General features: G+C 42.1%; 1 protein-coding gene across 6 annotated transcripts in view; it reads right to left on the bottom strand.

The window, feature by feature from the left end:
* The window catches only part of LOC146577113 (protein NLRC3-like), a 560,242-nt gene that overhangs the window by 319,468 nt on the left and 218,186 nt on the right, over positions 1-22,588 (bottom strand). For 2 of the 6 annotated variants that reach the window (XM_085268103.1, XM_085268104.1), the window contains exons 1-6: positions 7,993-8,096; positions 7,810-7,908; positions 7,627-7,740; positions 5,271-5,349; positions 3,091-3,295; positions 1,570-2,939 (exon numbers count right to left, since the gene is read on the bottom strand). The exons of 1 other annotated variant lie outside the window; for it this stretch is intronic. In XM_085268103.1, coding sequence (XP_085124229.1) covers positions 1,570-2,939; positions 3,091-3,295; positions 5,271-5,349; positions 7,627-7,740; positions 7,810-7,908; positions 7,993-8,081 — 1,956 coding nt within the window. In that variant the 5' untranslated portion in view covers positions 8,082-8,096. Of the gene's footprint in view, positions 1-1,141; positions 2,940-3,090; positions 3,296-5,270; positions 5,350-7,626; positions 7,741-7,809; positions 7,909-7,992; positions 8,097-22,588 lie in introns of those variants that run through there. 3 more of the 6 variants (XM_085268109.1, XM_085268110.1, XM_085268105.1) reach the window with 2 other exon arrangements.

Here is a 22,588-nt window from a genome sequence, read left to right as displayed (position 1 = left end):
ATCAAATTAAATTTGTTTATATGTTGAACCCTTTTTTTAAAAAATTTATTTAAACCTATGAGACTATGAGTGCTACCAGTCCAGTGCACATGATTGGTACCTTGATGGTACCTTGCTCAGGGGTACCACAAGGTAACTATTCGGTGGATTCGACCCCTGACCTTATGATCATGGGGCGACCACTCTGCCTACTGAGCTAATAATTCTGTGTACACTGTCATACAATATTAACTAAAACAATTATTTTAGAAAATTTTAGTAATTCAATAATCATGCTCATTACCTGTGTATTGTGAAGAACACTGGATTTTAAACACTAGCTGTATAAAACTCTTCCTGTTAAAGGTGTGTATAAAGGAAATGAGCTGAAATGCAGACTTCATGGAGAATGTTTGCTGTCAGCATATATCAAAGACAAAGCAGAGATCCATCCAGTCTCTTCCACTAAGCCCACAGAGGGACAGACAACCACTCTCACTCACACCTGCATGAAGTTTAGATCACCAGGTAACCTAACTGCATGTCTGTGGACAGTGGGAAGAAACTGTAGAGGACCCAGAGTGAACCCACTGTAATTCTGTGATAACACTGGTTATGGAAGCCTTACAGTTACATATGGTTACTGACAAGAAACACGACCTTAGAGGCAATTTCAGTAATGAAGACCGAGTTTCTCCCTCCATACAGGATGAAAACATGACAGCACAGCAGAGATTTATATTTAAAAAGGGAGGGTGTGCACTGAAAGTGAGATACAAACTTGAACTTAAATTATGAACATCAGAAAAAGATGTAGGTGAAGTCTGGCAGGTGAAGTTTGTGCTTTAGAATAAAACAACCAAACTCCTGGAGTTGGAGACAAATGAACAAGCTGAGGATAATAAACCTGTCAGAGGGGCTGAAGCATCAGAGCTCATGTTCTTATAGGCTGGGTCTGGATTGTCCTTTGATAAGAGTTACAGAACAAAGTGTGTTTTAGAAATGCTGGAGTGAAACATTAAAACTACCATATATTTACCGAGTGACTGATGATCATTTAATTTACTATTTTAAAAAAATGTTACAGTGCTCTTTGAACTCAGCATTTCTGATTTATTTCCCATGATTTTAACAATGAAGCGATGACAACATGTTTACTCACAGAGCTTTGTTGGAGGCTTTGACCACTGGCAGCATTCTCAGAAGAGCCTCCTCTGAAGCAGAGTATTTCTTGAAGTCAAACTCATCCAGATCTTCTTCTGATGACAGTAAGATGAAGGTCAGAGCTGAGCACTGAGCAGGAGACAGTTTACCTGTGGAGAGACTTCCTGAAGTCCTGTATTGTTGGATCTCCTCCACTAGAGAACGATCATTCAGTTCATTCAGACAGTGGATCAGATTGATGCTTTTCTCTGCAGACAGATTCTCACTGAGCTTCTCCTTGATGTACTGGACTGTTTCCTGATTGGTCAGTGAGCTACTTCCTGTTTGTGTCATCAGGGCTCGTAAGAGAGTCTGATTGGTCTGCAGTGAAAGACCCAGGAGGAAGCGGAGGAACAAGTCCAGGTGTCCATTTGGACTCTGTAAGGCCTTGTCCACAGCACTCTGGTAGAAGTGTTTCTCTGCAGAATCTCCTGTTTCAGACTTCTGGGAGGTTGTTTGTTGTTGTTCCAGCAGATTGAGTCCAGAGTTGATGAAGGTCAGATGGACATGAAGAGCAGCCAGAAACTCCTGAACACTCAGATGGATGAAGCAGAACACCTTGTCCTGGTACAGTCCTCTCTCCTCTTTAAAGATCTGTGTGAACACTCCTGAGTACACTGAGGCTGCTCTGATATCGATGCCACACTCTGTCAGGTCTGATTCATAGAAGATCAGGTTTCCTTTCTGCAGCTGATCAAAAGCCAGTTTTCCCAGAGACTCCATCATCTTCCTGCTCTCTGGACTCCAGTGTGGATCTGTCTCAGCTCCTCCATCATACTTGACCTTCTTCACTTTGGCCTGAACCACCAGGAAGTGGATGTACATCTCAGTCAGGGTCTTGGGCAGCTGTCCTCCCTCTCTGGTTTCCAGCACATCCTCCAGAACTGTAGCAGTGATCCAGCAGAAGACTGGGATGTGGCACATGATGTGGAGGCTTCGTGATGTCTTGATGTGGGAGATGATCCTGCTGGCCTGCTCCTCATCTCTGAATCTCTTCCTGAAGTACTCCTCCTTCTGTGGGTCAGTGAACCCTCTGACCTCTGTCACCATGCCAACACATTTAGGAGGGATCTGATTGGCTGCTGCAGGTCGTGTGGTTATCCAGAGGCGAGCAGAGGGAAGCAGTTTCCCCCTGATGAGGTTTATCAGCAGCACATCCACTGAGGTGGACTTTCTAGGGTCAGTTAGGATTGTAGTTTTGTGGAAGTCCAGAGGAAGTCGACACTCATCCAGACCATCAAAGATGAACACAACCTGGAAGTCTTCAAAGCTGCAGATTCCTGCTTCTTTGGTTTCAGTAAAGAAGTGATGAACAAGTCCCACCAAGCTGAACTTTTCCTCTTTCAGCACATTCAGCTCTCTGAAAGTGAATGGAAATATGAACTGGATGTCCTGGTTGGCTTTGTCTTCAGCCCAGTCCAGGCTGTATTTCTGTGTTAAGACTGTTTTCCCAATGCCAGCCACTCCCTTTGTCAGCACTGTTCTGATTGGTTCATCTCTTCCAGGTGAGGCTTTAAAGATGTCTTCTTGTCTGATGGTTGTTTCTGGTCTGTCTGGTTTCCTGGATGCTGTTTCAATCTGTCTGACCTCATGTTCATCATTGACCTCTGCAGTCCCTCCCTCTGTGATGTAGAGCTCTGTGTAGATCTGATTCAGGAGGGTTGGGTTTCCTGCTTTAGCGATGCCCTCAAACACACACTGGAACTTCTTCTTCAGGGTGGATTTAAGGTTACGATGACAAACAGCAGCTGGAAGTTCTGAATAATAATAATAAAAATACAACTTTAACAATCACATTTTACAAAATGCTGATGACAATTTCTGACCCACTGAGAAATGACTGAACACACTGGTGTCACAAGTCTCTCATTTATCCAGCAGCTTAAACCTTTAGATAAATCCTCTTACGTCTCTGCAGACGGTCAGCCAGCTGCTCCTGCTTCATTCTCCTCAGGAAGTCCACTGTGATCTTCACAAATGCCTCTCTGCTGTTTCTCCTCTGCTCATCATCCTCCCTCTGAAACTCCAAGCACTGGGGCTTATTTGGATTCAGAGCCTTCTGGATCTTCTTCAGCTCGTTCTTCACAAAAGTGATGATGTTGTCCTCCAGCAGCTGGAACAGAATACTTTATGAATGACCCACCACTCTGAACTTTAGTCCACACAACATCCACTTCTTTACGATCAAGGGGCATATCATCCACGAACTCTTTACCAATTATAGGTTTGACTTTATCTGATTAACTGAGACTTTGTCCACAACTCCATGATCCCAAAACGTTGATTCTGTTCATATGAATGCAGCGATTTCAGTGGGAGAAACATTTCACTGGTGTTCAGAGCTGAACTACCAACAGGTTGATGATCAAAGCCAGAAACTTGGAGATGTTTCAGGTGACTGAGTTGATCGTACAGACAACTGGTCTTAAAGGTTCACTCTGTTTACGCATACAGATCAGTATTTAAGGTTTGACTCTCATCATCCACTGGGGCACAAACTGGGCGTCATCAGGACACTACAACACAGAACAAACACCATCCCCACAGACACAGCAGCCAGCGAAGCAGAAGAACTTCACATCAAGAAGGTCCTGAGTAAATGTGAACGCTGGTTTGAGGGCGGAGTCAAGGAGGCCATTTATGTGAAAAGACCATCTCTGAATGGAGGAGGGGCCTAAGGGTACAACTGTCACCATCTTACATGCTGTGATTGCAGCCATTCCCCAGCTCTCTGTGAACTGGACTCATGACCATTGATCAACAACCATTGATCAATGGTCCTGACAATATGCGTACCAATGATCAATGAACTGACCTCCCAGCCCATTGTTCCTTCAGTGGGCTGGTTTCAGTCATACAAATGTCCTGTTTATAAGATTGAAACCTGCAGTCAGCTGAGACTGAAGAAGTCACCTGATGATGATGAAACGTTTCTCCCACTGAAAACATCCAGATGAACAGAATCAAGCTTTTTGGGATTTACGTACCTGGATGATTGAGCATCAAGACACAACTCTGTGACTTTTCTCAGATGAATAAATCCTCTCCTCCAGCTTTGTTTACATCTACCAGCCCTGTGGCGCTGCCCAGGGAAATAATCTATGTGAGAGGTGGAAAGTCATACAGGTGTCTGCTCCTGCCTTCAGTTATTTTATCTACTGTGTGTCAACTGGCTGAACCTCCTCCAACTGTCTACTGTCTCCCTAAACTCAACAATGACTTCGTGATCTATCCATTCTCTGACCAAAGACATCCTGCTGCAGGAGGTTAACATAGCAGCCAATGATGATCCCACTCACTGTGAACAACACATTTGGACCTGATTTGCTGCTCTGGTTCACACGTGAACTTCCACTGCTGCTGTCACCAACTTGAGAGGCTCTACAGAAAAACTGGACTTGTCCATAAAAATCATAAACTACATTACAAGGACAGCATTGCTCAATCAACTCTAATTACTACTGACATGTTATCTCTTCTAACTAAGGTACAGACACTCAAACTTGCTGCTTTCAGTGAGAAGTCAAATGTCTGAATATGAGCTGGAAGCCGCTGAGAGTCCTCCTCCTTCCCGTGGGGTTTACTTTCTCTACTACTTTCACTATAAACACGCCCCTTTCATGCACCTGCAGAGGGCCACCAGCAGATGGAGCTGTCTTAAACAAATCCACTTGGATAGTTAGCTGTAGATGACTTTATCAGTATGATTGTAGGATTTTGAGTTATTCTTTAGATTTATTTAAACTCTTATATTGTGCACAAGTGTTGAGCGACCCATAATTTCTCTGTACTTTTCATAAGAGCAGCCAGACTTTCAGCTAGTTTTTGTTTTTTTAAGAGCTCAAAGTTATTGAAGAAACAGTTATTCAGCTTCATTCCCACTGATCTCGACTACAAACTGTTTCACTTTGGTTTCTGTTTAAAGCCTCGATGTTTAAAACGTTTCCCTGTGATCACATTTGCACCGTCTGATTTCAAAGTTTGTTTCTTTTGGTCGTTTAGTCCACAGAGTCCTTGGTGTTCTGAAAGGGACCTATAAATAAATGCATTATTATTAATAATAAAGTAGTTGTTGTACATGTACAGACCATAAATATGGAGTCCAGCTGTGTTTGATGCTGCTGGGCAGACTGACCACTGGGAACCTCTGAGCTCTGCTGCTCCACTCTGTGGAGGAACCATGAAGGATTAGATCAACACAGGATAAAGATCCAGGAGTTTCTGCTCAAATAACTTCATCTGAATCAAGTCTGTCAAGTTTTAGACTCTCAGATTCTGAAGATATATTTTCCTGTTTTCTATGAACTTTCTTTCATCAGTGATGGAAGTGATGATGCTGCAGAAGCTCAGAGGAAACTTTGAGACTTCATCAAACTGATAAATTCACTCACTGGAAGGTAAAACTGTGATGAACCATCAACTAATGCTCTCAGGAGGCCAAAGGTCCCTGAATGTAACTGTGCAGTAGATTCATCGAGTGTTTGAAACCTGACCACTTCCATATGTTTTCATTCTAACACAAGAAGTCCTTTTCTCATTGCTTTGATTTGAGTTTTCATTTGAGTTTTCTGAGTCTCGTATTTGGAGTCGAGTCTAATCAATGATCTGACAGAAGAACATTAAAAAGGATTTACCACTGCTGTCAAAATTAACATGTAGGGTTAGGGTTAGGGGTTCATCTGTTATCATGATTAACATGATAAAAACCTTTAACACGACACATCTGGAGAGCAGAACGACTCAAAATCCCTGAAATGTTTCTATCAACGCACTTCGGGCAGTTTGTCCGAGTAGAGTTACCTTTGTACACGTGCAGATGTGCAGCACATCTGTTAGTGACAGCAGCTGAACCAATCAGCTCAATATGGAAGATGACAAACACACACTGACCTCTCGATGGAAAGTTTGAGTACTAAAAAAATAACAAGACGGACCAGCCGACCAACATGAAGGATTCTGCACATTGTGACAGAAGGAATTTTCTTTTCACCGAAGCACTTCCAGCTTAAAATATCACAACAATGCAAAGCACTGATGACACAACTGCCAAGTGGACAAACTGCAGACCTGTTAGTGTTGTTAATAACATAGTTTTGGTTCCTCGTGTCAAAGACTTGAAGAAGAGTGACAGAGAGTGTTAGACTGCTGCAGGATCAGTGCCACCTCCACAGACCTGTGAAGAAAATGATGGTTTGACAGATGGGCTCAGATTCAGGATCAGCTGAGGAGTTTGTGGCTGACAGAATCCTGCAGGTACAGAGCAGAGCCCATCATTAGCATGCAGGACTGTCCCTGGGGGGGTCGGCTCATTCAGGAGGTTAATCAATGTTTACATGTTCAATAAACATGTTAAGTGTGTAAATTTGCCCTTTTCTCTCGAGTCTGTTTGCTCATGAAATGAAATTTGATTCGTTTACATTAAAAATGATGTTTAATGGTGATTAATCCAAATGAATCCACAGTAACCCTGTGATGAGTCTGATTAAACATTTTCATTAACAGCAGTAATATAGATTATATATTATTATATATTAGTGCACACTTAGCTTTTAGTATATATATGTTTGTTACAAAGTTGTATTTACAGCAGAGAAGCTGAGTTAAAGACTGAAAACTATTCAAAGTCTCTTTGAATTGAAGCGTTTAACATTCTTTGTGTTTATTCTGCATTGACTTCATTATATGGTGTAAACGTCTGTTACAGGCTTAAATATAAAGTTGGAAAAATGTAACTGCAGCTATTGATCAAGTAATTGTGATTAATCAGGATTAATGACAGAAGATTGTGTCATTAATTAGTCATGTTTTAATCTACTGACAGCACTAGTGTTCACTCTGGAGCCTCCAACTGTTTTACGCCCTTTCAACACCTTCGTGGTCAAAAGTGTACACGCACAAAATCTACAATAAAACCCTCACGCAGCAATAGGACAGACACACAATCCATTTATCTCTGTGTCTCAAACACACACACGTGTATTCAAAGCCTCGATTTGTTCATATTTCATCTGTTGTGTTTTTATCTTCAGCGTTTTCAGTGTTGCTGCATTTACACCAAAAATGTTTCCATTGATGAATCAGATTGATTTGAATGTGTTTCATCCATACAAATCCCTCCCTGGTGGTCACATGACTCTATAACATAACAGGAGTCATGTGACAAGAGTTTCATGCTGTAAAATGTCAAAATGGTTGAATGTGGTGGAGTAAAAATGTGAGATATCAACGACTTTTCTTCAATATGAAATGTTTGCAGGGCCTGACAGGAAGTGGACGGACGCTCTGATCACTTCCTGTTTGCTGAAGTGGGTTTTCAGTTGTTTAGAAACCAAAGGCTTGTTTTAAAAGACAGTTTAAATGGGACTGAGGGAACGACGTGTTTGTAGTTTATATCCAACAACATCAAGCAGTTTAATCAAAGAGTTCATGTTGCTAACAGCTCACCTCTCTGCAGCAGACACAGGCTGGGCTTTAAAATTAATGAGACGATCTTCAGACCAGTCACTCTGTAAGGACACAGAGCTGGGTGGAGGTCCAGGTTTGAGTCTCTGATGGATCCTGAAAAAGTTATAAATCTTCAGTAAAATTCTCATCACATATCAGCTGATATTATTGGTATTAGCTTACCTTTTCTCAGCTGACTGTCTTTGCTCAAATATCTTAATGGCATCTTTGACTGAGTTACTTTCATAAGACACAGAGCTGGGTGGAGGTCCAGGCTGGTTCCTGTGAATAATGATGCAGCAGTGATGTGAGTGCTGAGCTGTGACATGGAGAAGAGTCATGGACAGTTAGAGATGGTCATCTCACCTCTGAGCTTTGGTCTGGCTCTCATGTTCCCCACACAGAGTGCTTTTAGAGGGAGGGACTCCCTCCTCTCTGTCCTCACACTGATCCATGCTGCTCAATTCAGCTCACACACACTTTCTACCTGCAGAGGAAACACAAATCATTCATGTGCACATCAGCTGAAATCCTCCTTTCATCATGTGTGCTGTCCAAATATCAGCTGCTTCTTTCCTGCTTCATCTCAGTGTCAGCTGGATGCAGTCAGACAGCAGTGTGAGGCAGAGGAAGCTGCCATCAGCTGCTCTGCTATCAGTCCACTAGATGGAGCCTGAAGCACACACGATGCATTCACGGACACACACTGATTCACTGTTTGGGAAACTAGAAAAATGTTGGTCTTGAACTAGCTGCATAATGCAGACAGGGTAGGACCCAAATATAACGGCGAAACATCTTCAAGCAACTTATAGAAGTCCAGATGCTTTTCTTTCCAAGCTCCTTAAACTATGATGACCTGGATGACTGAGAACCTTCACAGGAAAAATGAAACACACTGAACAAAGAATGCAAGACTTTCACAATAAAACAGCAAACAAAGGAACACAACACTGACACGTGAGCTTGACAGAGGAGTGGAGGAAAGGCAGACGAGAGTGAGCGAGGGAAAGAGGAGACAAGAGAGACATGACAGGCTGAGGAAATATAGAATGGAGCACCAGGCCTCACACAAACACACACAAACACACACAAACACACACAGAGACACACAGAGACACACAGAGACACAGAGGGAATCTAATGATCAAGGAACTAAACAGGAAGTATAAGAAACTCAAAGAAGCATAAATAAGACTGTAAATGAACCAGAACCATAAACCATAATACAAAAAATGCAAAGTGCTTGGTCAAAGGGACCCAGAACCATTAAAGTTCTTTTCTTTGCTCTTCAGTGTTTGAGTTCAAACAGACTCCACATTAAACTATGACAGCACCGTCCCTGCTGCTGCTGTCAGACCTGTTATTCACTCACTGCTCGCCAGTGTTTCTAATGAGTTTTACTCATCCATGAGAGTTTAAAGCACTTACAAGCAATGTTCCCTCTAATGTTTCACGTGTCTGAGCGAACACACAACCTCCCTGAGCGATCCACTGTGAGCGACATTAGACGTGTGCACTGTGGTCACGCCAGCGTCGAATCCATCCAAGTTACATGTTTATTAAAATAATCAATTTACAGCGTTTACATTTCTGTTAAACTACTTTTAATTAACTGCTTTAGCCCACTTACAATGAAAGTTAAAAAAGAAAATCTTGTTCATGACCTGTAGCATGTTAACACTATTGGAAGGAAAAATAACTTGAACTTCAATTTTGAAAACACAACTTTCTTTAAATAAAGCTCTGACTTGTATTATGAGTCTGTGGTCTGGGAGAGAGTCTGTAACTCTGTCTGCAACATACAGTAAATAATGACCAATGTTGGGCAGTTAATTATATAGTTACTTCTTCAAAAAAGTAACTGAGTTTTGCAAACAGAGTTTTTTGCAGCTGTTTACTGCAAAAAACTACAGCCAAGGAGTTTTTTTAAAAATAAACATTTCAAACTATTTACAGAACAATCAGCTGTTCTGCATCAAATCTGATGCCACACAAATTATTTGTGCCGCTCCAAAAAATAATTTCTGTCCACTATGAGATGAAGGAGAACAACAGCCTGATACCTGCAGGCCTGACAGCAGCAGATGTGTCACTGCTGTAACACCTGTAACACTCAGCAGTCGCCTCATTGTTCTGACACACACAACAACACTATTGACTACACTACACACTAACTACACACTAACTACACAAGATTTGCTCTAAACGTCTCAAATCTCTCACATCTCAAAACACCGCCGTCACTCCGTTTCTTAACAACTAAATGCCATGTTTTGATTGGTCGACATGGTACATTTTTCGACCAATAGGAAAGGCTGGGGGTTGGTATTGTTTTTGCTCACAGGCTTTCGAGTGTTTTCCTTATAAAACGCAGTTTTTACCGTTTCTTCCTGCAGTAAATATAAACAACGACAGTATTCAGGAAGAAAACCAAACATTGCAGATATTTTTATCATAACTCTGGTTTTACGTGGTCGATCAACACAATTTAAAAACTGGTATAAAGTCCACACTTTTCCTGTCAGTTGTTCCGTCTGTCCTGCTCACATCTCCAATGGTTGTACACGTTGTCATTAACGTGGCTTCACTCCACATCAGCCGCTTTGCTAAAACACCGGCACATATTTACTTTAATTTCAATTCAGGTTAGAATTCTTTTTGTGTGCTCAATACAGATTTTCTCTGCGCAGAGACCGTGCCAACAGTGCGCAGCTTAGAGGGAACATTGCTTACAAGGTGACTACCAATAAAAATGAGTGTGCTTCACTGTCAGAGCTACGGTGATTCATCCAGTAGGACTTGATAATAAAAATATTTGTTTGATGCTTTGCATTGAGGCGCATTGTTGAATTTGCAGGGACACAATAACCACAGATCAGTTGTTCAAACCACTACAGTAGGGAGCCATGTCATGAATAATAAACAAATACTAATACTAATACTACTACTAATAATAATGTTAATTTAAGTAATTGTTTTTGACTGAACATCACATATAATGTAACAAGCAGTAAATTCAGGTTAAGTGCATTATCAGCATTTGGAGGAGCTCCTTATCCTTCACTGCTCACCTCTTACAAAGTGTTCACACAGTTTGCTAGCTTCTTTCAGCCTGCTAGCTATGCTAACAAGTCTACTACACACACTTGACTCGGTCACATGACAGACAGCAGAGATAGCTGCTCTGCTAGCTAAGCTAACTCATGTTAGCTTAGCTAGGTCAAGGTCAAAGAAATGAGGCGATGCTGCTGGGAGTTACGTCACAGACTAGCAGAATTTAGTTATTCAGCATAATATTTAATCCTTATTATCTGCTCCTCTCACCTCTGTTTACATCTGAAAACAAGAAAATTTAGCCAACAGTTTATTAGCTTTGGTGAAATTATAAACAGGCATCAGCGCAGTCACCTATACTGTGCTTTAATGCTGGAGCAGCAGGAACACCAGTTAATCTAAAATCTCCTTTTCTCTCTAAAAGTGACAGCAGACTGAGTCAAAGACAGAAACCTTATTTAAACACCAAATATTCACTTCCTGATCCAGGATTCAAAGAGGACGTTGAACTTACTCAGCTTCTTCCAATGAACGTCTTCACTCTGCAGCTCTCTGCTGTCTGGACCAGGTCTGTGTAGAAACAGAGAAAATCATCTGCTTCTTCTCCGTCAGCAGTCGTCTGTGTCTGCAGACTGCGTCACATTAAACACTTCACACCAGCAAAGAGGCTGAAGCTCACAGGTCAACGGTCAGCTGCTGCACTGTGTATAACAATTCACTTTTGAACAGTAGATAGCCTGTAGGCGTCTCTGCAGTGATAAACAGTTTACACATTAAACACTGAACCATAAAAGAAGCTTGAGCTGCAGCTCACAGGTCAAAGTTCAGCTGCTGCACCCAGTTATGAGTTTAAATAAATCATTAATCATGATCTTTTCCCTCTCAGCACTTTCACTTGGCCTTGGAGTGTTTTGACGGAGCTACACTGTATGTTTCAAATGTTGTAAATAAATTGGGAGTTAGGGCTGGGCAATATGGCCTAAAATCCATATCGCGGTATAATTTGAAGCATGTGCGGTAACGATATATATCGCGATATATTCTTTTCTTCTGTATAACGTATTTTCCACACTATAAGGCAGACTTACAATCCTTTAATTTTCTCAAAAATCAAGAGTGTGCCTTATGTATGAATTCTGGTTGTGCTTCGTGACCTCGAACCGATTTTGGCTGCAGAAATCTGTTAAAAATATTTTAGCACAACTTTGGTAAGCCGCACTGCTTGATGGATCGTCAGAGCATTACGGCTGCCGTAGTGAGGAGCTTCACGGAGTAATCTGGGTCCAAAACTCCGACAGCTTCAGGTCCCAAAGTCAAACGAACACTGAGAGTTAAAAACGGTCTAAATTCTTTCATCTTTAATAAAATCATCAGCGTTGCTGCTTTAGCAGATGTAACAATTAAGTTTAATATCCATGAAAACAGAATTTATTAAATTTAACGGAGTTAGAAGTTAACAGGAAGTTAGCGCGCTAGTTTACACCTAAACATTTCATACCATGTTCTGACTGAGATTTTTGAAACTAATTCAAATGTACAGCTCTGCTATCACTTCCAACATAAATGAAGACAGAAGACTAAACAGCAGTGGCGTTTGCAGGGTTACTGAAGTTGGGCTACCTGGTATATAATGTTGTGCTACGTGATTGCTAGCGACACAGCTATGTTAGCATAACATTAGCACAGTGAAGCTGGAGGATGAACCCCAACTCTTTTTCCACTCGATAAAAGTTAACGTGAGGGATTCTGGTGGTCAGGGACAAATGCAGTCGCATAGCAGGATGCTGTACACGGGCCAAACTTCAGTCAGGAGAACAACTGAGATCATTCATCCACAACACGAGGCTAGTTATTAATATACTGCCACAACATGGGAATAGAGCAGCTGCAGAGAATTCAACATTATTGAATCAATGTTACGGAAGTGGAGGAAGCGCAGTTTTTGGCTTTCCCCGCGTTTCAAAAGTGCTTCATCTCTTTGCTGTGACTGTCACCCAGCATAATTGCAGAGGATAATGGTTTTAACCGCTGCGATGCTTTCGACCAAAACAGGTGCAGTTTGATGACATCATCACATGCGCTGTCGCGATAGAGCGGTATAGTCAAAATCTCTATCGTTGACCAAATTTAATCGATTCTGTCGTTTATTGTTTATATCGCCCAGCCCTACTGGGTGTGATTTTGTTGTATTGGTTTGTTTTTTGGTTTTATGTTTCCATGTAGATGAATGAAGACAGATTCACTCTTACCTTTTCAAAATGTGTATAAGGTAGACGAGGTCTATGCTTTTCTGCCTCTTCACAGATAATCCCAGTGATTTTCCCTTGGTCTGAAATTTCACCTGATCTTGTGATATTGAGAGTCATCTGCCTTTGAGGCAGCTAACCAAACAGTGTTCTCTAAACTCTAACTTTAATATACTTTGATATATTTCAGATTTCTGAGCTCTGCTCTGACTCCGTGCCAGTAGCTCCTTAATATGACTTTAGTTTGATCAATAATTAACCTGCAGAAAGTTTCTGTTCCCACTCCACCACGCCGAACAACCCTGAGAACAAATAATATGATGTGGGTGTGTCTGCAGGCTTCAGCACTGTGAGCATTAAACACAATAAAAGACTCACAAGTTCCTGCTCAAAGGTCAGCTGCCTTTAGATCAATCATTAACCTGCAGCAGGATCCAGTCTTCTGCCTGTTGTGGTTGTGACAGCTGCTCGTAGGAGAGTTTGTTTGTAGGAGGTGGAGATGTTCTCAGATCAAGTGCGTAATCGTCTCTTTGTGTAGACGCTAAAAGCTGTGAGCCAAAACTCTCTGCTCTGAAACTCTTCACTCAGTCCTCACGCTGAGAGTTTAGAGGCTGAACTTCTTGTTCCTCCATAACACTTTTCATGAAACAGCAGAAATGAGCTTGTGTTTCTCAGCAGTGCGCACACAGAGAGCCGATCCTCTCTGCTCAGTCTGAACAAATCAAAGTGAAACGTCAGTGAAAACACAGCTGCTGATCAAACTGTGTCAGATTAATGCCTCAATGTTTCACTGTGAGGTTAAAAAATACATAAAAATGATTTAAAGAAGTAGGAGGCAGATTTTCACAATAAGAGCACTTTGTTTTTAATTCAGTTAATGTCAAACTGTCATCAACACCTCTGTGTTGTCTCCGTCTCTGAGCAGATTCAGGCATTACTCAAATAATAAAGGCTTTTTTTCACTAGGATATTTTCTGCATATTTCTTATGTTGGACCTGTTTGAACTGTAAACGACCTGTAATCATCTGTAAATGGTGTGAGACACACTGAGGCCACCTACAGGGCAGCTGGGGAACAGCAGGGATCTGAAATCATATGAGACGTTAGTGAGTGAGAAGAACAAACGGACTTAAGATGGCTCGAAGTGATCAAAGTTGATCTAAAACAGAAGATAAATCCACTGATTCTTTGTAAAGTTCATCTGCTGCTCACATGAATCCATGAAAGATTTATTTCACTGAATGTTTCTTCAAAGCTCATTTCAACCTGTTGAAGTCATGAATGAAAGTGCAGACTGAGAGTGGATCACATGATGTTTGAGGTGTGTCATGTGACATGTTCAGTATTGTCACACATGTCTAGATTGTCCCTGATATCATAACTGCTCAAACACTGATGATTATATTTGAAGAATTATTCCTGATGGCAGCAAAGTTTGAATGGAGCTCTCTGTCTGTGCTGATTTGTCGCCCTCTGGAGGTCAAAGCACAAACCTACAGGGCAGCTGGGGAACAGCAGGGATCTGAAATCATACGAGATGTTAGTGAGAAGTTAGAACAAACGGACTTAAGATGGCTCGAAGTGATCAAAGTTGATCTAAAACAGAAGATAAATCCAAAGCAGCATCAGATGAATGTTACCATTTCCAGTTACGGTGCCCTTCATCTAATATGGAAATGTGTTGGTTTTTTTTGCCGTGTTGTTGTTCTTCCTATTGTGTTTAGGCCAGAGATGCTCTTCAAACAGCTGACAGACATGACCACATTACAAGAACATGGTGTGAGTCCGATTTGATATTCCAGTCAACGCTGAGAGACCTTAACCAGGAAGTCAGAGGTCAGCTGATGCTGCGAGCAGGAAGTGAACCAAGGGAAAGGTACACTCTACTCAATCTCAAAGAAAATATGCTGGTATTTGTTGATGTTGATGGTACAATAAAAATATATAATATAATAAATAATAAAATATCATGTGATGATGAGATGTGTTGTTGGTGTTTGTATTTTCTGTAAATGTCTTTTTTAATGTAAATGCTTTGTTCCAGACGGACAGGGAATCAGTTGCTGTACGATGACATCATCTTGATGTTGACGAGGAGGGCGAGAAAAACTAGTTTTGTCCTGCAGATGGCGATCTTGCACCGTGTTCAGAGAGCCGACACTTTGATGATGCTGCTCTACTCAGCTTACTTTAGCCTGGGTTGGACTCTATATGAGCAGCTTCCACTCTGGTTTCACTCTTAAACACACTTGTTTGATTTCACTTGTAAAAGTTGAAGAATAAATATTTTATTACAAAATTATTTGTTGATGCATTTTTTTAGGGTCAAATATCTTGTTTGATTTGAGGAATGAACTGTTAGGGTGGAAAAAGTGAATCAGGTTAAAATAGTGGTGCTTTATATCAGTGAAGATGTATAATGTAATTTAAAATGTTGATGATGGGTTGTAGTGGGCTTGTACTTACAAAACTGCCTCATTTTATTGGAACGATCCACAGTTGCATCCATTCACGGATGACATCTGACATCATTTGACATCTGGTCTGAACACGTTTGTACACAAGATGCCTCAGTTCTGGATGTTCCCACAGACTCCTCTGTGCACCTAAAGAAAAGGTCAAGGGTCAGCAGCACATGTAGTTGGGACAATTCTTCAGTCGCACAAACTACACAATCATTTTCCTCCAACGACGACTTTTCACTTGCAGAAATGGTCCTGTGTGATTTCCAGGCTGTGATATAAAAACTAGTTCCTAATGGCAGCGACTCACTCAGTAAACATGTGTTTCCTTCACCAACCTCACACACAGATCCAATAAGATCAGGAAGTGGGCAGTATAGTACAATATGTGTTATTCTGTGCTGCACTGCCCAAACTAAAGATCTGCTGAAGTGTTGGAAATGATCCAGATGTTTATTTTGGACGATACAGCAGAAGATCAGACATGAAAGTGGAGATAACACAGAAGACCTGCAGCAAAGGTCAGAGGTCAGACTGGGCCCTGGATTCAACAATGAGCCAATGATCATCAAGCAGTGACTAAAGCAGAGCCCTGACGTTCTGACATTCATCACACAGTCAGAACAAATGTCTGCTGATGACTTCATCTCATGAAACGACTGATAGATGTCAGTTCATTGATCAGCTGAGCTGCTGATCTTCATCGTCACAGAAACATTCAGCTTGTTTCAATCAGGAAATAACTCCCACTACTCCCAGTTTGAACTGTTCCCACTCAAAATGCTGTGAGAACAATGATCATTGTAGAACTTCACAAACATCACGTGTTGTTTTCCACATGTAAGATCAGCAAACACACAGAAACTTCCTGTTGCCACACACGGCCTCTAAAATCTCTTCCACGCTTTCTGTCTGAAGTCCACTCTCTGTGTCGGATCCACAGGAAACAACAAGATCTTATTAACATGGTTTTCAATGTGTCTCCTTCCAAAAAGTCCAACCAATGAACAAATGTGTGTATTTGTGGAGGCCGAACAAAAGCATGACACATTTCTCTGTTTCTATAAACTGGAGTCAAACACAAACATGAAGAGTTTCACTGACAGACTCCAAAATGCCCCCACAGTGGATCAAAGGGAAATCCTACAGTGTGGCCAGAGACTCTTAATGGCTCCAACATCAACACATCCACAATGTTGGATCCAGTTCTGCCTCACAGAGTTACTAAGACACACCCTCTGCAGCATCACAACAGCTCCACCTGCTTCACCTGCCTCCTCAGCATCTGTACACCTGAAGAGAAAAGCTCAAATCTACAAAGGATTCATGAAGTTTCATCCAACAATAACATGTTTGCCTTCCACAGTGTGCTGTTAGACACCACTGTACCTCTGCCATTTCAAAAAGAGCAGCTTGGGAACATTTTGGCTCCAAACACTTTGTGTTTAAGTTCTTTGTTTTCTTTGTGAAGCCGACAACATCTGGAGCTTTGTGACTCATAGAAACATCATTTTGTTCTTTAGATGACAGCAGATTGGGACTGAATAATCAATCAGTATCAAACCAATAAAGACAAACATGCTGATTTTACAGGAACTTTGTTGGAGAAGCTGCAAAGACATGAAACTGGTGGAGATCCCAAACCAGTTGATAGTGCTGGTTATTCCAAATAAAGCTGTTTCCCTTTGAGATGAAATGACTTTGTGTCCTGATATATAATAAAGATGTTGTTGTTTTTGAGCCCCTGTATTAAAAGTAGTTTAAAGTCAGCTTGAGTTTGATGTCTTTATGTCAAAGCTGCTCATGATGTTGAGCTGCTGATGGAATAAAAACAATATAAAAGCATGTAGTCCAGACTTAAATGTAGCCTGTTGTTAGCTGAGGTCCACACACAGTGTTTGACAGTGTAAAGTGTGTGAAAGGGCTGCTGGTGGAGCTCACTAGGATGAGCAGGTGACCACGAGGTGGAGAGCAGCTGGCCTGGCTTTGACCCGGGCCACGCCCCCTTTCTCTCTGCTTTGCTGTCACTTATCTTCACTGCTCTGTCCAATAAAGCTGAAAAAGGCCCCGAATCAAAGAAATCTGCTGCAGCCTCTGAAACGTCTTCTGTTTCCTTCCCGACGGCTTTTTCACCGTCAGCCCATCAGACAGTCCAGCAGCATTTATGATGATGTCATGATGTTGAAGAGGCTGCTACGGTGGCCTCCCATGACCCCCAGCCTCATCACAGCTGAGATGCAGACATTTGAAAACATTCAGCAGACAACTGAATAACAGTCCAACACAACAGTCTGTGTGCAGACACACACTGACCTTTCATAGAGTCAAACACAGCTGGTTGAGTCATTTCTCTGTGAGTCTAAAGTGAATCTAGTATTTGAAAGTCCACTTCCTGTATTTGTTGTTGAAGACTTCTTCAGCTTCTTCTCAAGGACATCAGCTGCTTGTTTGGCAGCAGAGGCAGTTAAGAAGCTTCCTGAAAAACACTGAACAGTGAGTTCACTGTGGCATATGACAGATTCAGCTTTCTGTGTGCAAATGTGTCTGTGTCGACCTTTCAAATGCTGTTGAATCCAAAACATCAGCGGCTCCTCGGCTGCTCGCTTCATGCACTTCTGTCTGTGTGACAGTCCAATGACATCACAGCTGTTTCCAGCCCCAGTGTCTCAGGACTGGACACCTTTAAACATGTCGAGGATCAAACAGCGTCCAGCTAAACACACATGAAACTATCAGAGCTGACAATCATTCCAATAACATCTAATGGTTCATGTATGTAGACACAGGACTACAAGGAAATGGCTCTCAGCATCTGGCTGTGGGAACACATGAGTCCCTGTTTGTGTTCAGATTGTGTGCATGTTTTAGACGTGTGTCACATGTAGAAACACAACAATCCCACAATGACACACAGATGTGTTTGACACAGCTGTGCAGCTGTAAGTTGTTTCTAATGATTCATTGAAGCTCTTCTAACATTCTGGAGACGATCAGTACATGAATCTGTTCAACACGACAACAATTTGACTTCAGTGTGAACGTTTGCATTAAATAACCTTCTTCATCCAGCTGACAGCATCTTCATCCTATGATGTGAACAGTTCCTCCTGTTGATGACAAACCTCTGACAGGATCTGCTTGAGGAGCTTTTTCATGTGCAGCTCTCTGAGCTCAGGGCTGAGCTGCTGTTTCATCTTTAAGAGCTGCTGCCTCCTCGCCGGACTTGTTCTCCTCTTCTTCTCCTAATGACACCATTTCTGCTTCATATAAAATTCAATAAAGATGCTGACATGTATCTGTAGCAACAACATCATTGAATCTAGAACAACTGGAGCCAAACCAGTGGCTCTGCTGGGATCACTGGTGAGCCAACACTTCCTTGTTGATGCAGATTTCAGGGCTTCCTTTTGCTCCTCCGTTATAACTGTTCTCTCTTCTCAACACATGATGACACAAAGGAATCAGCAGTGACAAAGATGATGCTGAAGAGAAGCACACACTTCACACATATAACAGAGCAGTGCAGTTACACACACCTCTGCTCGACATCAGGCCTCAAACAAAGACACAAAACACTAACTTGACTCTAAACAGAAGAAACGAGCAGCTGTTTCTGTTCTGTGCTTATTTATATTTGACACACATGCTTCTCTTTGTGCAAACACACATCGCACTATAAGGGTAACCTCGCACACAATGATTGGACAGCACAGTGATGATGCTGGGAGATCCTATACGCAGCAACACAGAAACACTGAGAACTTTAAACACTGATGGAAAGTGTTATAAATGACTTGTTGGCCTCTGATCTGTCACAAACAGCTGAAACGTGTCTCTCATGAGTCACATGAAGGTTTTTGACAGAAAGGACAAAAAGTAGCTGCAGTCAGTTTGTGTCATTTTTATATTTATTCATCTGGGAGAAAAATCTGAGGGACATTAAAATGTGTTTTCAACAGAGACAAGAACATGAATATAACAGAACAGGTAAATGAACATGTTTCAAGTAAACAGCTGGACTGATCAGGTCCAAACACAGAGTGATAAACTTGTCAAACAGCTGTCATATCTTTATATAGAAGCTCTTTATAAATGCTGCTCACTGCAGTCTGTTTACTAATAATGTCAAAGTGTTAGAAACACAGAAACATCAGAATGGTCTTTGTTCACAGAAACCTGTCTGGGATCCTTTGTTGTTCTTTTGATGCAGAGTTACATTATAAATATAAAGAGTTATTTCAGAGTCTCATCAGTTTTCCTGCATGTCTTTATTTAACACATCAGCAGGGCTGAAGCTCTCATGTTAAACACACACTGATCTATGGACACGTTCATGTGTTTCTAACAGAACCAGGCTGTTATCAGCCTGCACTAACATTATGTCACACACACTGAATGTAACAGTGACAGTTTACATCATCACACAATCAGCTGTGATTGTTTCACTGTCATCAAACGAGTCAACAGGAAGTAGAATCAATAGAAACCAATCATTTCCTGACAGCATGTCTGATGGAAATAAGTGCAGATTATGTATGAAGTCTAACTGCACACAGTAACTGTGTTACAATAAGGACTTAACAGCGCCCTCTGCTGGAGTGTTTCAGTACTGCGTTAACTAGAATACACCACCTCCTCCTCACACCACCTGCTACAGCTCTACTCTTCTATGACTACAGTCATCCACAGCACTGATGTGAGGTCACATGGTTCATATGTAAGGAGCACAGCTGACCTCAGGTCAGTTTAATGACTGTGAGCAGCAGCTGTGTTATTGTCACTGTGACAGGGAGACACTCTCAGACACAGCGCTCATGTCAGCTTGTTCTCATGCAGGAGGATCAGGAGCTCCATGTTTGTCTTTCTGTTTGAATCATGATGTGTTTGTGCCATCAGAGTCTGTCATGAGTACTCAGGGTTTCACAGCAGCTCTTCTGGATGCTGACGAGGACTCCAACCTCATGTTTCACCTCTCTGAGCTTCTGATGTCTGTGAACACTCGTGTTTCTTCTCTGGGCTCATCTGGACAAAAACACCTTTCTGTGTTTGGCTGCAGCCTCATTCTGACTGACAGGAAGTGTGTTATCCATGAGCTGCACTTCTGTGAGGAAGTTTCCTGCTGTGTTTCCTGTCTGTGGACAAACACGAGTGTTCCAGCTGAGGACTTGGTTCCTTCCACCTGTCCATACAGGACATCACGCTGTCTGCAGCTCTGTAAATGCAGCTCCAGGTCCTTCCACGTGCTGCTCTGTATTTGTGCAGTTTGTAGTGTGTCCTGGGAAACGTAGCACACATGGTGTTCTTCTGCTGTTTCCTCCTTTCACTGAGTGTGAAACACTGACGCTGTGCTGTTGTTCACAGAGGGGAGCTGATTCTAGCTGCAGCTGGACTCTGTCATCTAACTGAATGTGTTGGTGCTGATCACGGGGCTCTGAGGGGGGAGCAGCAGGAGGACTCTGGATGCTGACGTCAGTGTATCTGTGGAAGCTCCCACAGCGTGTCTGTCATTCAATATTGTGCTGTATATTGTATCTATGCAAAGATGAACAGACTGTGTGTTCACTGGTCTCTGTGCTGCAGCTCTGATGTCATCAAATTCAAATTCAAATTCAAATTTTATTTGTCACGTACACAGTCATACACAGTACGATATGTAGTGAAATGCTTGGACAACTGCTCGTGACCTAAAGAAAACAAAAAAGGAAAAGGCTATGAATAAGATAGGAAATAAATATGAAAAATTAAAAAGGGTAAATTTAACTAGGAAGGAATAAAATATAAATTAAGGTTAAAAATGAAATAACTGTACAACACAAATTAGAATGAAGGGTAAATTTAACTGGGAAGAATAAGATAAAGATAAATATATAAATTAAAGTTGAAAATAAAATAACTGTACAACAAAATACACAATATAGAACTATATAAGAATGTATGAAGAAATCTAAATATAAATAAATATATACACAATAACAGCAGCTGTACAAGTATTAACCGGAAATGAAGAATATAGTGACCAGTGTTGTGCAAAACCAAAGTCCAGAATGTCCAGTGTGTGTAAGAACCATATGTGTGGGTCAGTACTGTGTGGTGGTGTGATTGAGAGACCGTATGGCCTGCGGGAAGAAGCTCCTCCTCAGTCTCTCTGTGTTGGTCTTCAGGGAGCGGAATCGCTTTCCTGACCTCAGCAGAGAGAACAGTCTGTTGTTGGGATGGCTGAGGTCCTTCACCATCTTCCTGGCCTTGGTCCAGCACCGCCTGCTGTAGATTGAGTGCAGGTCAGGGAGCTCGGAGCGGATGGTGCGCTCAGCTGACCGCACAACCCTCTGTAGAGCTCGTCTGTCCTGCATGGTGCTGTTCCCGAACCAGGTTAAGATGTTTCCCGCCAGGATGCTCTCTATGGTGCACGAGTAAAAGTTCCTGAGCACCTTGGAGGGCAGTTGGAAGTCTCTCAAGCGTCTGAGGTGGTAGAGACGCTGTCGGGCCTTTTTCACCACGGTGTTGATGTGACAGGACCATGACAGGTCCTGCGTGATGTGAACTCCGAGGTATTTGAAGCTGTCCACTCTCTCCACTGGGCACTCGTTGATGACGGGGGTCTGGTAGTTCCTCTCCTGCTTAGTGCTGAAGTCCACTATCAGCTCCTTTGTCTTACTGACGTTTAGAAGGAGGTTGTTCCTCTGGCACCAGTTCTCCAGATTCCTAATCTCCTTCAGGTAGGCTGTCTCGTTGTTATCAGAGATCAGGCCCACCACGACGGTGTCGTCAGCAAACTTGATGATGGTGGTGGAGCTGGTAGTGGCCACACAGTCATATGTGTACAAAGAGTACAGCAGGGGGCTCAGAACACACCCCTGGGGGGCTCCAGTGCTGAGAGTGGTGGAGGCTGAGACATGTCCGCCCATCCTTACTGCCTGTGGTCTGCCAGTTAGGAAGTTGGAGATCCACTGACACATAGATGAGCTGAGTCCCAGATGCTCCAGCTTGGTGGTGAGTGTGGAGGGAATTATGGTGTTAAATGCAGAGCTGTAGTCTATGAAGAGCATTTTAACATAATTCCCCCTTCTAGTGTCCAAGTGAGTGAGTGATGTGTGGAGGAGATGAGAGATGGCATCGTCTGTGGAACGATTTGGACGGTAAGCGAACTGTAGTGGGTCCAGTGTGTCTGGTAGTGAAGAAATGATGAAGTCTCTGAC

This window comes from Mchenga conophoros, linkage group LG3 (genome assembly GCF_057382185.1).
Source record: "Mchenga conophoros isolate Kocher_MC1m ecotype Shallow Benthic linkage group LG3, M_conophoros_male_GT1.1, whole genome shotgun sequence".
Classification (NCBI taxonomy): domain Eukaryota; kingdom Metazoa; phylum Chordata; class Actinopteri; order Cichliformes; family Cichlidae; genus Mchenga; species Mchenga conophoros.
The sequence above is the reverse complement of the archived record's forward strand: the minus strand, read 5'-3'. Positions and strand labels throughout refer to the sequence as shown.